Source organism: Homarus americanus, unplaced genomic scaffold (genome assembly GCF_018991925.1).
Source record: "Homarus americanus isolate GMGI-L3 unplaced genomic scaffold, GMGI_Hamer_2.0 scaffold48406, whole genome shotgun sequence".
NCBI classification, from domain to species: Eukaryota; Metazoa; Arthropoda; class Malacostraca; order Decapoda; family Nephropidae; genus Homarus; species Homarus americanus.
This window is the reverse complement of record NW_024753828.1, coordinates 4,746,846-4,762,828: the sequence shown is the minus strand read 5'-3', so window position 1 is coordinate 4,762,828 and position 15,983 is coordinate 4,746,846. Positions and strand designations below refer to the sequence as shown.

Below are 15,983 nucleotides of genomic sequence, written 5' to 3'. Positions count from 1 at the left end.
CGGAATGAATATTTTAGCCTTTCAAGAAATTCCGGGAAATATCTCAATTCCGGGCATGGGAACTATGGTAATTTTTTGGCAGTTACAAAAGAGTGCATCATGGTTTGTCGCATCCTCTTGTTGTGGGTGGGCTAGCTGCTTAGGTCGTAGGCTTGAACGCTTAGTGCCATACATGTATACAGTATTCTGCTGCCATTGTTCCCTCGCTCACTACTGTTTTTGCATACAATTTGTGTTGTGCAGTGCAGTATTACTGTAACAGGAGACAATCAGCCAAGAATACAGTGCTAAAGCAGTGTTAAGACGTAAAAAGTTATATATAGGCTGTATTGTAAATTCAGTAAGTGTGAAAGTACCACATGTTCAATCGGCCACAAGAATAAGTATTCACCTACGGTTTGTGTTTGAGACAAAATATCTGATAACACTGTCCTGAACAGAATAGATAAAATTACAAAATAACCTGTAATATGTTTTATTCCTACATATATGTTATACAGTATGGTCTCGGTTTACGCGGTCAATTAAACCCGTGGAGGTCCGCGTAAAACGAGAAACGCATAAATGAAATATGGGATTAATTGAAATAAAGATTGGGCCGACCCCCAGACTACCCTTTTTCCGACACAATACGTACGTTGTAGTAAAAATAACATCTTAATTTTATGATGGTATGCACACACAATTAATATTTAAGAGAAATATCAATAATATTAGAGATGGCTGGGCACATGGGGATGGGGGGTTGGTTCCGAGGCAGAGGGCAGATTATTGTCCCTCACCTGTATCACTATCCACCACTGAGGATTGCAGGGCCTCTTTGTCAAACCCCTCAAAGTCCATATCCTCACTATCACTGACTTGGGCCGGCTGTGGTGGGTGGCGGGTGAAGAGCTCGGTAATGTTTTGTTGACCGGGCGACCTAGCGCACACCCTGCCTGCGCCGCTTCCCGCTTAAATGACGGAATGTACTGTGTAACTAATAATTGCCGGTCTGACCAGGTGCCGCGTAAAGGAAATCCGTGTAAATCGAGACTATACTGTAAATACATTTGTTGTGAATGTTTTACTAGTGTCTTGTGTTTATATTACAAGTAATATATTGTGTCCAATGGTAGTAATATCTTACAGCTGTAGGAGGTCATACCATTTGGTGTGCTTGCATTTACAAGCTCAAGATGGCAGCATCTGCTGGTGAGTACAGTATAGTGTACAGTATACAGTAGTATTTTGTTTAATTACAATACCTTTATATTGTACATGTACAGTGGTGTTTGGATAAATAAGAACAGATCTGTGTCTGTCCTTGCAAGAGGCGTAGTTTCTACTCTTGGAAAACTTTCCCCAGTACCGTAAAAATTCTGGGATGTGCGATTTTTTCTGGGAAAGAGAAAATTCGTCTCCTTACCTGGATTTCTCATTCTGGAACAACTGTGCACTTTTTTTTTTTTTTACAGGAAATAGCCCACCCGGGCACAGGTCATCGACCCACAATGGGGCCCATAGGGCAAAAAAATAAGAGTAAAAAGAAATTAAAAATAGAAAAGAAAAAGATTATATTAATCTACACCACAAAGATGCCAGAAAACCAGCTTTTTGAAGTGAGACAGATAGTTTGAGTATGGAAACACAGAAGAAGGCAGAGCATTCCACAGTTTGGGTTATTCTAGTGTGACCAGCATCCACAGAGAAACGGTAGGTACCACTGGCAAGACGTGTGTTACGAGCCCACGGCCTTGCCGGTGGTACACAGGATGCCAAATCCACCGAACATTGCCCATTAAAGTACCTGTTAAAGAGAGAGAGTGTGAAGCAACTTTGCGGCAAAGAGAAAGGTAAGAAAGATTATCAACTAAAGGAGGATAGTTAATAAGACGAAATGCCTTTGATTCCACCCTATCTAACAGTTGTATGGGGATATCATTTTTATATTGCTGAAAATATCCGAAACAAGGCAAATTATGCATTGTGGGATTGTTACAGTTTCCGGTTACCTGTGGAATCACTAATTATAGGTGAGCTGAAGCAACATTCATAAATGTTTATGGGTAAAGTTTTTAAACCCAAATGGTCTTTTGTCCATTTATTCACAAAATAAATTTTGCACAATTACAAGGATATCACCGTAATTAACGCTATGAGCTGGGAGCGTGAATAATGGATGAAATATGTATGTAATTAGCTTCGTGGTCACACGTCTAGGGGGCGCGAGAGACAGGAACAGACTGGCCAGTGGCCGCCTACTTTATTCATGACTCCGCAGTCGAGAGTTTAGTGGAAATATATTGTCACATGTTCAATGGATGACTACTCGTCATAGCTCATAGGAAAGTTACTGTAGGTGATGTAATTATATGAACCTAATGTATACTGTATAACTCACATTTATATAAGTATTACTGTCTGTTTGACGGGCTAATACAGGATTATGAATTTTGGATATTTTACCGTAGATAGATACTGTAGTTTTAGTTTGTCATTTCTAATCAACTTATTAAATGGCTTCTGTTTCTAGGCTGACTGCTCTGTGAAGTGTAAAGCTGATGCAGAACTGGCAATGGACGTCATCTCTCTGCTCTTCAAGTGTCTTAAGGACCACCATGAGAAGAAAGGCTCTACCAGTGCTAATCATGTAAATAGTGATTGTTTATCTTACAAGTACCTTAGTATCTTATACACTGTAGTTTAAAAGTGTATATATATGTTACAAAGTTAATGCTTCATGTAGTTGATGTTTGACTTTTTACTATGACTGTTGCCTGCGTGAGTAACCAACTGTTAACGCTGAAAACATTGACCACACTTAACCTTTCTAAGCCCCCTGCTGCCACTAAATCCATCGCTGAGTATTCAGACACCACTTTACACACTTATATCAGCCCACTATATAATGCCTGCTAATAATAATCAACTGAATAATCCCTGCTAATAATAATAATAAAAATCAATGATCAGTTTATCAACCATAATATATGTTTTGTGTCTCCCTCATAGTTGTTGTCGGAAGCAGAGAATAAGTTTAATATAATGAAAGAGCTACAGAAGAAGCCACAGTCTGCTGAAGTCACCATGCAGATACAGAAGAATGAACCATGGGGAGAAGCCTATAGTAATAAAATAAACCCCAACCCCCCATCCGTGTACTCCGTCACACAGAACGTCATCCCCTCAATTAGTTCAGCAGGTTATCGCCAAGTAAGTTCTTCACTTTTTATTTATTTAGTTTCCCTTTTTGGTTATTCTCTCAGGTTTCTTTCACAGTTAATATAGTTTAAGAAGTCCAGTTACCGAAATACAGAAGTACAGTAGTACCCTGATTTACGCGGTCAATTGAACCCATGGGGTACCGCGGAAAGTGAAAACCGCGTAAAGTGAACAACAGAACATATGGGATTAATTCCAATAGAGACTGGCCCGACCCCCAAACTCCACTTTTTGACGACACAAAACTATGTTGTAGTAAAAATATTATCTTAACTTTATGATGGTATGCACACACACATAATATAGAAGAGGTTAGGTTAGGAAAAATAAAGGTTAGGTGAGGAAAAATAAAGGTTAAGTTTAACACTTACCTTAGTAGAAGAGATGGGTCGGCATACGGGGATGGAGGCTGGTTCCGAGGCAGAGGGCAGATTACTGGCTCTCGGGTGAATCACCATCACTATCCACCATAGTTGTCAGGGCTTCCCTGACAAATCCCTCAGTCACCTTCACTGTCACTGGCTCGGGCTGGCTGTGGTGGGTTGCGGGCGAAGAACTTGGTAATGCTTTTTTGACGGCTAGTGTTGATGTTGTCTTGATACACCTTGATGTACGGCTCCATAGCCTGCACCAGCCGGATATGGAAGACTTCATAGCGTTCATCGTCATGGTCGTTGGAAAGGATGAGCTTCAGTTTCTCTGCACACTCGATGGCACCCTTAACATTACTATGCGTTAACTTGTGTTCTTCTGGGGTTGACGCACCACCTGCCTCTTCACTGACCTGATCATCTTCCAACATCTCGTCAGCAGTCATTTCAGGATCTCTGATCACCTCCAGGATGTCTTTGTTGGTGGTCTCGGAGAAGCCTTCAGCTGTAATACTGTGCGCAGTTTCTCTTGCAAGGTCTAATGCCACTGTAACAGACTGAACCTCACTAGTCACAGGTTGACTCCTCCTCTCACCTGGGATACCATGCAACATATGCCTCCATGCATGACGAATCGTAGCTACAGACAGCTGATCCCATGCCTCCACCTAGAAGTCCACAGCTTGTTTGACGTTAAATTCTTTCCAAAATTGTTTGACGAGAACTTCTTGAGTCACCACCTGTTGTTCCTTGTCCTCGTCGCTTTTGCTCTCGCTGTCGGTGTCACCCAGCTTACGCAACTCATCCTTGGTGTTGGTACAGTCGTTCAGGAGCTTAAACTTCTTTGCAGAGTATGCAGCTTTCACATTGCATATCAACTCCTGGTCCATGGGCTGGATTAATGTCGTAGTGTTGGGAGGAAGGAAGACCACTTTTACGTTGGGGTGACAATCCATAAGTAGTGGCGAGTGTCCTGGTGCGTTATAAAGGAGCAACAGAATGTTGAATGGAACATTCTCTTGCTCGCAGAATTTCTTCACGTCGAGAACGAAACAGTCATCAAACCAGGAGAGTGACAGAGCAGAGAACATCCACGCCTTACGTGAGGTCTGCCAGTGGACATAAATCTTGCTCATGTCCACGTTCTTGTAGGCTTGCGGGCTGTGTGGATCACCGAAAACTTGAGTTTACAGGTACCGGAGGCATTGGTGGTAAAGAGGACGGTGATGCGCTCCTTCTGCAACTTCCGGCCCCGAATCTTGCTGGCAGACTGGACAACGAAGTTCTTGGTAGGCAGCTTTTTCCAAAATAGACCGGATTCGTCCAAGTTGAACACCTGGTCATCGGTGTACTGTCCTTCCTCCATAACCTCACGTAAGAACGGAGGAAAATCTCTAGCCGCCACACAGTCAGCACTCACTTCTTCACCACCAATGTTGATGTTAGTGATCTTGTTCCTCTTCTTAAACCTATGCAGCCAACCAGAGGAAGCATTGAAGGGTTTGGGCTCTGCAATTCCCATCTTACGTGACACTGCTGTGTACAGTTCACGGGCGTACTCTTGAATGGATCGCGTGTCCACCGTCATGTTGCGTCGCGCCTGACGAATCAAGTAACTTGCCAGCAAATTTTCAACCTTTAGCAGCACCTTGTTCTGGCAATACTTGATCATTGAAGCACCTGCAGACTTTGTGATTCTCATGTTCTTTGATCTTGGCTGCATCCTTCTTAATAGTACGAATCGTAGATTCGTTGACTCCATGCTGGCGCGCGAGATCAGCTTGACGTGTTCCTTTCTCCAACTCTTGAAGGATCTTGTATTTCTCTTCGTAGCTTAGGGAATGTCGTATCTTCTTTGGCTTAGGGCGGCTGGGTCCAGGTAATGCAAGGTTTCTCTCTGGGGGCGGTGGTCCGGCGGAAGCCATTTTACAGAACAATGGATACTGGTTTACACGGTGTGGCCTGGAGGGATGCAACTGACGCGGCTAGGTCAAGCGTCGTCTTTCCTCCCTCCCGCGGGTGGACACGTCATATTACTTTAAACCAATCACAGCTAGCAGTGGAGGGAGGTAAGGATGCATGGCCCAATCACAGTCCGATATGTCATATGATGTCACCGATAACACAACAGAGACATCCACTGCGCAACCTTACCGCGCGGCTTGCCCAGGCGGGAGGGTCGAATCTAAAAATAGCGTCGCGCCAGACACTCTTCGCGTATGTGGGTAGATGGATCGCGTAAAGTGAAAGTCCGATCCTGGCGAGGTACCGCGTAAATGTAGAATCGCGTAAAGTGAAACCGAGTAAAGCGGGGTATTACTGTACACTACTGTAATGGCCCCTGTTTCATCAACAGAAAGATTTTATAAATGGGTTAATTACATATTGATTTATATATATAATCATCCCCTGTAACTTTCCACTGGCTATGAGGAGGCATCTTGATGGCATCTGGTTGGCACCCTTCCTTATAAGGTATGGCCAGAGACAGCTTAGGTCAGCATTGAAAGGGCCGGGCAATCGGGGCACTGACGCCCTGAGGCCTCACTCTCCCTCTACGCCTCGCATGGAAAGGATGTCTTTAAGCAGGTCTATTTACATAGCCTCTGTCCTTCTCTTAACACTCACAGTTACAGTGATAAGTTATGGTTGATTTACACTTTGGAATTGTCTTAGTTGTTCCTGAATAAATGGATAATGCCATCATCTTTACTGCTAATGCTTGCAAACAAAGTGCCTCAAATCACAATTATGCATCCACAGGGAGAATCAGGGAAGGGTGAAGAAATAAGAGAGTTAGTGGCTATGATGCGTATGCAGCAAGCCACCCTTCCCAAGTTTAAAGGACAAGGTCGGGCGGAGTTTTGGACCTTTATGCATGCCCTACGTCAATACATGACAAATGCGGCCGTGCCAGAGAAGTACAAGTACCAACTGCTCATGGATGCTTGTGAAGGAGAAGAGTTACATCAAGCAATCATGGGATGCGACTGTCTAGAGCCAGACCAAGCCTACAACAAGGCAATCAAGATCCTGGAGACAAGGTTTGGAGATAAGTATGCATATGCGGACCAGCTGGTGAAAAGGCTCATAGATGCTCGCTCAGTCGGGGCGTTCGACGACGAAGGGCTGCGAAAACTGGCATCTCAACTATGGGGTGCAGTAAGCCATCTGGAGAATCTGAACTTGATGTCTGAACTTGAAACAAGGAAGACCTTCAGAACGCTGGTGGTTAAGCTTCCCCCCAAATTGAGGGAACGCTGTGTGGATGATGTACGGAATTATCAGAAGTCGACAGGACACAGAACGGGGCTGGTGAAGTGGTTAGCGCTATATTTGGAGAAAGCGGTGACGATGGATGACATGGCTCTGCTATCAAGCGAGGACAGTCAAGAAGGAAGTAAGAAAAGACCAGAAGGATCATCGTCAAGCAAACGTGCCGTGGGCCTAGTGACTATCAGTGAAGCGAAAGGCAATGGAGGGGAAACAAGCTCTGGAAAAGGCTCGTGCCCACTGTGTTCCAGAGCACATGGATTAGCAGGGTGCGACGAATTCCGGAGCATGTCAGTGAGGGAGAGGTTAGAGACGGTAAAAGGATTACGTTGCTGTTTCTTGTGTCTGAGAGTGAGCCACCTTGTTGGTCAGTGTTGGTCACGCTACAGGTGTGGCACTGATGGGTGCAAAGAGAAGCATTCTAGAATGTTGCATCAAGAACGAAGGGAGGCACTCACTGCAAGTATGTCAAACACAAGCAAGGGTGGCGTGAAGCGAAATTTTCAAGGTCTTGTGAAAAAGGAGTCAATGGCAGGCACCTCTGATGCTGGCATGGCCCAGAAAGCCAACGACAGTTCGTACATGGCCGGAAAAATAGGCCATGTCTATGCTACATGGACAAAGGACGGCTATGAAAACCCATACAGCTGCGAAAGCGACATCTGACTATCGACGAAAAATGCCAAGATTATACTGCCCATAGTGAGTGTGAAGATTCGGGGAAAGGACTCACACCAACGAAATCACATCAGAACTTTAGCTCTCTTGGACTCAGGCAGCAACAGGTCATATTGCACCAAAGATCTGGCACAGAAACTAAGGGTGAAAGGGACACCTACCCTGGTAACCATGGGTACACTTGCCCAAGAGACGATACTCGAGTCAGCGGAGGTAGATCTAGAAGTGGTTGGCGCAGGCATGAAACGAGGCAGAACCATACTTATCCCGAAAGTACTCGTTATACAAAATTTCCCCACAATGCTGCATATACAAAATTTCCCCACAATGCTGCACAACTAAGTAGCGAACACAAGTGATATCTCAAGGTGGGCCCATCTGCGAGGTGTGGAATTACCAGAATTGCAGAGCAAGCAGCATAGAAATTCTGATAGGACAAGATGTGCCACAGGCCCTGGTACCCTTGGAGGTCAGAGCAAGAAGGGATGGAATGCCATTCGCCATACAAACGCGACTGGGTTGGACAGTGAATGGACCGGTGGGGCACCAAGATGCACAAGGAGTTTGCATGTTAGGATGCCTGATGACCGAAACTGTCGTGAGTCCTGAAACCCGTCTGGAAAGACAAGTTAAGCTTTTTTGGGAGCTGGAAAGTGGGGACACAGGAGCCTTGCAGTCAGCAGCTCATTCACTTGTGGACAAAAGAGTGTTGAGGCTATGGTCAGAGACAGGCATCAAAACTAATGGGCATTACCAATTTCCCATACCGTTCCGTAATGAGAACCCGGAACTCCCAAACAACAAGGCCATGGCGGAGCGTCGACTAGATGGGCTTCGAAGGAGACTATCCAAGGACGCACGGCTGCGACAAGGATACATAGAGGAAATAAATAAACTGCTGCTGAAGGATATGCTGAATCAGTGCCTAAGTTCCAGTTGGAGTCAGATACTGGACTGGTCTGGTACAGTATCTGCCTCATCACCCGGTGTTGAACCCAAATAAGCCAAACAAAGTACGCACAGTTTTTGACTGTGCAGCCAAACATAAAAGGACATCACTGAACGACCAGGTACTACAAGGTCCAGACTTCAACAACAAATTACTTGGAATCCTGTTTAGATTTCGCCAAGGAACTACAGCCAGCATGGCAGATGTGGAGGCTATGTACCATCAAATCCATGTACCGCCAGAACATCGAGATGCGTTAAGATTCCTCTGGTGGGAGAATGGGGACCTGAGTAGAGAGCCAGTAATTTACAGGATGAAGGTTATAACCGCCAGTCAGGCGGTTAAAGGATAATCAGACTTGTGACATCAAACTCGAATATTGTAATTCGATCAAACCTGTTGAATACAATTCATTTTAGTATAGAATACAATTCATTTTAGTATTTAAACTAAATCATACATGACAATCATAGCTATGTAATTAGTCTAATCTTAACACTTACAATGAGTACTTAATTTGCCATATTTTATGTTGTCACAATGATAAACGATGCAATGGACACGTCTACCTGTGTACACAATAAGTACCAGTTAAACTTACATGTTGAAAGTCTCAAGAGAAACCAGGTAAGGTGTTGCCTCTGTCGTCTGAATAGCTACAGTGCCGATACCCTGCTGTCGCCTCCCCAACCCTCTCTCGATGGGCAAAGTCTTAGTCAGGTGATTATACACAAACAAGCTCCCTTACTACCGCCCAACACCTCACCTCCTCTGGGTCTCTCATCTTCAACCATCTCAACACTCTATATATTGTATACAGGTAGGCACACCCAATAAACGTGACATGACTTAGAGCCTAACAAAATGTTTGTGTCATCCTTCTCATTACTGCTTGTGGTAACAAAGGTGCACATCTTTGGTGGGGTGTGGAGCCCTTCATGTGCAACTTAAGCTCTCCGGCGCACATTTCAAGACCACAGATCCGAGTTTCCCGACATGGTGGCGCAAGTGGAAGTCAACTTCTACTTTGACGACCTACTCATGTCGCTGGACTCATCAAATGAAGCATCAATGTTAGCGTGTCAGCTTAGAAGACTGTTGGCGTGTGGAGGATTTCGGTTAACTAAGTGGGCCAGTAATCACAAAGGAGTGTTGGCTACCATCCCACCGGAGGAGAGGCAAAATGCACTGAAGGAAATTGATCTGAGGCAAGACAAATTGCCAATGGAGCGAGCCCTGGGGGTTAGGTGGCTCCTGGAAGGTGATCAGCTCGCCATCAAGGTGCAACCAAACTCAAGGCCAGCGACCAGGAGGGGAGTACTAAGCCTGGTCAGTTCTATTTATGACCCACCGGGGTTCGTGGCACCATTCATCATCAGGGTTATAATATTATTTCAGTGTGAATGCAGGCTTCGATTAGGGTGGGATGAACCTTTGTCGGCTGTTAATCACACGACCTGGAGCACCTGGCTAGGAGAACTGGCCCACCTAGGGAAATTAAGCGTACCCAGATGCCTAAAAACAGCATGCGCTCAAGAAATCATCTCAGCACAGTTGCACACATTCTGCGATGCATCGCAGGTTGCTTACGGTGCAGTGACTTATCTGAGAATGGTAGACTCTAGCGGAAGTATCCAGTGCTCTTTCGTGTACGGACGGGCCAAGCTGGCCCCACTCAAGCAACTGACAATACCAAGACTGGAACTTTGTGCAGCTGTCTTGGCAGTGAACGCTGATCGAACGATTCGCCGAGAAACGACCATGACCATACACGAATCTTATTTTTGGACGGATAGCATGCTAGTTTTGCAGTACACTGCCAATTCGAGCAGATGATTTCAGACGTTTGTAGCCAACAGGATAGCAGTCATACAAGAGCTATTAAGAACTGACCAGTGGAGACATGTCGGCACATCGCTGAATCCAGCAGATGATGCAACTAGGGGATTACCTGTCCTGGACCTGGTTGCAGAATCTCGGTGGATACGAGGTGCTGACTTTCTACTCAGTGTTGAAGAACGGTGGCCAAAGGGAAAGGAACTGCCAGCAGTTCTGAACGACTTACTGGAGGTGAAAGGAGAAGTACACCAGAGATCTGTAGTTGCTCTGGCAGTGAGCGAGCATTCAAAATGGTCCCTCGCCAAACTGCGGCTCAGGTACTCATCATGGTACCGCTTGGTGAAAGGGGTGGCATGGATTAAAAGGTTCATTTGGTGGCTCGGATCCAGTATAAGGACTGCAGACCTGCGCCTCAAACTGAAGAGGCTAAGCACCGAGGAACTACAGTCGGCTGAGCAGACAATTATAAGATTGGTGCAGAAAGAGGCTTATGAGAAAGAAATCCAAACTGTCATAAAGGGTGAGCTGCCGAAGGGCAATAAGCTATATAAACTGGAACCTTACTTGGACGAGCGAACGTTGCTCAGATCAAAGGGAAGAATTAAAGGAACCCTTCTTGGGCGAAGTGGCGAGGAGCCAATCTTGCTGCCTAGAGACCACCACATCACTGAAATCATAGTGCGGGCGATGCACGAAGAGAGAGCCGGACATGCTGGACGAGAATACACGATGGCGTTTGTGAGGCAAAGGTATTGGATTCCCCAGGGCAGACGCTTGCTTGATAGAATCATACGACGCTGTGTAGTGTGCCGACGGAACAATTGGAGAAGTCGGCATCAAAAGCAAGCTGACTTACCAATAGATCGTGTCACGCCTGGAAAGGCACCATTTGCTTACACTGGAACGGACTGTTTTGGTCCCTTCATTATCAAGGTAGGGAGGAAACAGGTCAAGCGCTGGGGATGTCTGTTTACATGTCTAACTATTAGGGCTGTTCCTCTAGAAGTCTTGGCCTCATTAGACGCAGATGCTTTCCTCAATGCAATATCAAGGTTCTCACGACGCAGAGGTACACCAGAGCGTATTAGGTCAGATAATGGGACAAACATGGTACGGGCAGCCAAAGAGCTCAAATTGGCTGTGAAAAGTTGGGAGCAAGATGACAGACTCAGAGGTGCCTTACTGAAAGCAGATATTGACTGGGTCTTCAATCCACCAGCTGCCCCATACATGGGGGGAGTATGGGAAAGGCAGATTTGCACAGTAAAGAAGGTTCTGCAGGCGATTATGGGCTCACAAGTTTTAGACGATGAATGTCTGCAAACACTGTTCTGTGAAGTGGAAGCCATAGTTAACGAGAGGCCAATCACCCTGGTTCCAAATACTCCAAATGAACCAAAGGCTCTCACTCCTGCTGATCTTTTGCTCTTAAGTTGAAAGGGTAATCTTCCCTTACGTGGAAGGTCAATAGGCGAATCATACCACAGAAGGTGGAAGTATGTCCAGTACCTTGCAGATCAATTTTGGAAGCGCTGGCTGACGGAGTACCTCCCTCAACTCAGAACTCGACAAGTGCATTTCAGACCACGGCGCAACTTTGCCCTGGTGACCTAATCATTATAGCAGACGCAAATAGTCCACGCAACAAATGGCACCTTGGTCGAGTGATGGAAGTCAAGGCTGGCGAGGATGGACTTGTACGACAGGCAGTGGTTAAGACGACGACGTCCACAATGCTGCGACCTGTGACAAAATTATGCTTGTTGTAAGTCTAGTCATGTTTATTGGGTGTGCCTGCCCATATACAGTACAGTGGGGTATGCTATAACGAACGGATCCTACTACGAATATTCCTATAACGAACGGTTTTACCTATAAAATTGAGAATGCTATAACGAACGCAACTCCTACAACGAACGCGGATGAATACGGGACTATTTCGCCTGGCGCATGAATATTGTTGTACCGCGACCCACAACAAGAGCGTCAGGTGCCATCTTTGTCTCATTGTGTAGCCAGTGCACCACTGTTATTGTTGAAATTTCGTCTTTTGATGTGGAAATTTGCGTTATTTGTATAACTATTTTGTTATACAAGTATACAATTGTAACAATGAGTCGTCCAAAGCGAGTGAGAAAGCTAATAACCCTTGAAACTAAGAAAGAAATTATAAAGAAACGTGAGAATGGAAGAAGCATTGCAAAACTTAGTGATGAATATGGGATGGCTAAATCGACTATATGTACGATTTTGAAGAATAAAGAGGAGTTAAAAACTGTGCAAGTGGCTAAGGGAATCTTTAGACTTAGCAAAGCAAAGTGTAATGTGATTGAAGAGATGGAAAATTTACTCTTAGTGTGGATAAAGGAGAAAGAAATGGCAGGTGGTAACATTAGTGAAGCTATAATTTGTGAGAAGGCCAGACAATTGTTTGAGGACCTTAAAGCCAAGACTCCCAGTGGAAGTGATAGTGATGTGCCAGTGTTTAGGGGTACCTGCATGCTGAATAACACTAAGGTAAGATAAAGTACCGTATTTTTTACATTTTCCACAGAATTTTTCCAGTGTTAAGTAGTGGTATTTGGGGGCCTGGAACGGATTAATCCTATAACGAACGAATGCTATAACGAACGAGGTTCTGGAACCAATTACGTTCGTTATAGCATACCCCACTGTATATAGAGTATTGAGATGGTGGAGGTGAGAGGCCCAGAGGAGGTTGGAGTGTGTAAGGGCAGCTTGTTTATGTATATCGTATATACTCGTGTGTAGTTCGAGTTTTTAAGACCAAATTTTTAGGCAAAAAATTGGGGGTCGGCCTCTACATGTGTAATAGTTTTGTTAGGTTGAACCCGTGCCTGATGGGAAGGGCGAGGAGCAACTTTTAGCTTCAGACATGAAAAATATTTACCATCTACTGTCAGTAAACAATGGAAATGTAAAATATGTACCAATTAGTAATGACAAGTTGTGCAGTTCTTTCAGCAGATGAAGCTCACCAACTTACAATAGGCTAAATTACCTTACAACGTGTTTTCAGTAGTCTATGTTGAAGTTCTTAGCACAGTCTAACTTAATAATAATAATAATAATAATAATAAAGGTTTATTGATAGAGTTGCAGCCGGTGGCTGAAAATATACAGACTTACATTTGATTTAGACATAATGATATAATATGCAGTGAATACATTTACAGGGCTGTACAGTACATAAATCAGGATTTGTTTATTATTTTAACAATAGATGGGATGGTGCTGTTCTTATATCTATCATATATGGTATCACAGTACTCATTGATCTACAAAAAATACTGGTAATAAAAACCTTTTCGATATTTCACACTTAATATAATACCCGGTAATCCACTTCAACTTCCTATTGTTTACAACGATGCATGACGCGCCACCAACTATTGTGTATCAGCTAGACGGTACATGTGATTTTCGAATCGTATTCAGTTAAAAAACTGTTACATCACATGTATATTTAACCTAAACTGTGCCTGAATGAATATATTCTCCGAAATAAATAGTAGTTTTGCTGAAACGTGATGTATTTTAATGTAAAATAGGATAAAATACATGACGAAAACAAAAGATTTTACCCAACCTTCCGATGTTCAAGAAAGGTTACTCTTTTTTTTAATAGTTTTCGGTTAAAATACTGTTATATTACAATGATATTCTATTCATACTGTGCTTGATATAATGCATTCACGGAAATGAAATATTTTTGCTGAAATGACGTACGTATTACAGTGGAAAGTGGGATAAAATCGTGATGAAAACAATGACTTTCGCTTTCTTTCGTTTAAAAGATGTTACTGTAATTGCTTTTCGAATGGTTTTCAGTTAGAAAACTGTTGTATTACAATAATATTCTATCCTAATTGACTTGAATAAATACTACGATACCATATTCCTGAATATTTTCATTAAAACCCATGAAAATCATTTTCCTTGTCATCAGCAACAAAACAGCCACTCCCAGTCCTCTCCTTGAACAGGGCTAGAGGGTACGTGTTTTTCGAATCGTTTTCAGTTAAAAAACTGTTACATCACATGTATATGTTACCTAAACTGTGCCTGAATGAATATATTCTTGGAAATAAATAGTAGTTTTGCTGAAACGTGATGTATTTTAATGTAAAATAGGATAAAATACATGACAAAAACAAAAGACTTTACCTAAGCTTCCGATGTTCTTGAGATGTTACTCGTTTTTTTAATAGTTTTCAGTTAAAATACTGTTATATTACAATGATATTCTATTCATACTGTGCTTGATATAATACATTCACGGAAATGTAATATTTTTGCTGGAATGATGTACGTATTACAGTAGAAAGTGGGATAAAATCGTGACGAAAACAATGACTCGCTTTCTTTCGTTCAAAAGATGTTACTGTTATCGCTTTTCGAATGGTTTTCAGTTAAAAAAACTGTTGTATTACAATAATATTCCCTCTTAATTGACTTGAATAAATACTTGAATGGAGATATACAATATTTTTGTTGAAACTACCTGCGTTTCAGTGTAAAGTGTCGTAATAATAAATGGTAAACAATTTGCCTTCGGCACTCTGTGTTTCAGTGTTTTTACTGAAGGTTTTGTTGTTCCATTACCCTCAAAAACTTGGGTCGACCTATAAACGAGGAATATCATAAATTAACGATTTCTTGGTAAAAAAATCAGGGTCGACCTATAAACGAGGGGGGGGGGTTATAGACGTGTATATACGGTAATTATAATCACCTGACTCGGCCCCTCGCCGACCAGCCAGGGTGGGCAAGGCGATCGGGCTGGCATTTTAGCTACCCATACCCTAGAAGCAACACCTAACCTGGTTTCTCTCTAGACTTTCAACACGTAAGTTTAACTAGTACTTATTGTGTACACAGGTAGACTGTGTCCATTGCATCATTTATCATTGTGACAATATAGAAATATGGCAACTTAAGTACTCATTGTAAGTGTTAAGATTAGACTAATTACATAGCTATGATTGTTATGTAAATATATATTGGATTAAACATTTATGTAGGAGTGCCTATGTATGATTTATTTGAAATACTAAAATGAATTGTATTCAACAGGTTTGCCCGAATTATAATGTTCGAGTTTAACGTGAAAAGTCTGATTAATCCTTTAACCGCCCGGATGGCGGTTACAGCATTGAAAGGGCTTGGCGATTGGGGCACTGATGCCCTGAGGCCTCACTCTCCCTCAACGCCTCACATAGAAAGGACGTCTTTAAGCAGGTCTATTTACATAACCTCCGTCCTTCTCTTAACACTCATAGTTACAGTGATAAGTTACGGTTGATTTACACTTTGGAATTGTCTAAGTTGTTCCTGAATAAATGGATAACATACAACTTGGGTTTTGCTACTAATACCCAATAAAATATAAACGTTCCAGCCTAGTTAACTTCGACAGAACCTATAGTTAACAGGCTATGATACTACTTAGATTTATGAAATAGATACATTTATTCCTGAAAAACCTTTCATAAATCAAATTTTCGTAAATCAAAGCCCCTTTTCCCCATTGACTACCAATTATATAAAGGGTGATACATTCCTATGAAAAAATAAAGTCCCCCAAACATATAATAATACAAATTTTTAAGCAATTAAGGTAGGTTATCTAAGATGTTGACCCGTGT

The 15,983-nt window shown here is 43.0% G+C and overlaps 2 protein-coding genes across 7 annotated transcripts in view; both read left to right on the top strand.

The window, feature by feature from the left end:
- The window catches only part of LOC121855584, a 50,938-nt gene that overhangs the window by 32,760 nt on the left and 2,195 nt on the right, over positions 1–15,983 (top strand). For 4 of the 6 annotated variants that reach the window (XM_042350618.1, XM_042350617.1, XM_042350616.1 and 1 more), the window contains 3 exons: positions 2,516–2,632; positions 2,995–3,195; positions 6,339–8,536. In XM_042350618.1, coding sequence (XP_042206552.1) covers positions 2,516–2,632; positions 2,995–3,195; positions 6,339–7,514 — 1,494 coding nt within the window. In that variant the 3' untranslated portion in view covers positions 7,515–8,536. Of the gene's footprint in view, positions 1–2,515; positions 2,633–2,994; positions 3,196–6,338; positions 8,537–15,411; positions 15,693–15,983 lie in introns of those variants that run through there. The other 2 variants (XM_042350620.1, XM_042350619.1) reach the window with 2 other exon arrangements.
- LOC121855585 lies at positions 9,009–12,172 on the top strand. The gene has a single exon (XM_042350621.1). The coding sequence runs from the start codon at positions 9,472–9,474 to the stop codon at positions 10,309–10,311; it is 840 nt and encodes a 279-aa protein (XP_042206555.1). The 5' UTR covers positions 9,009–9,471; the 3' UTR covers positions 10,312–12,172.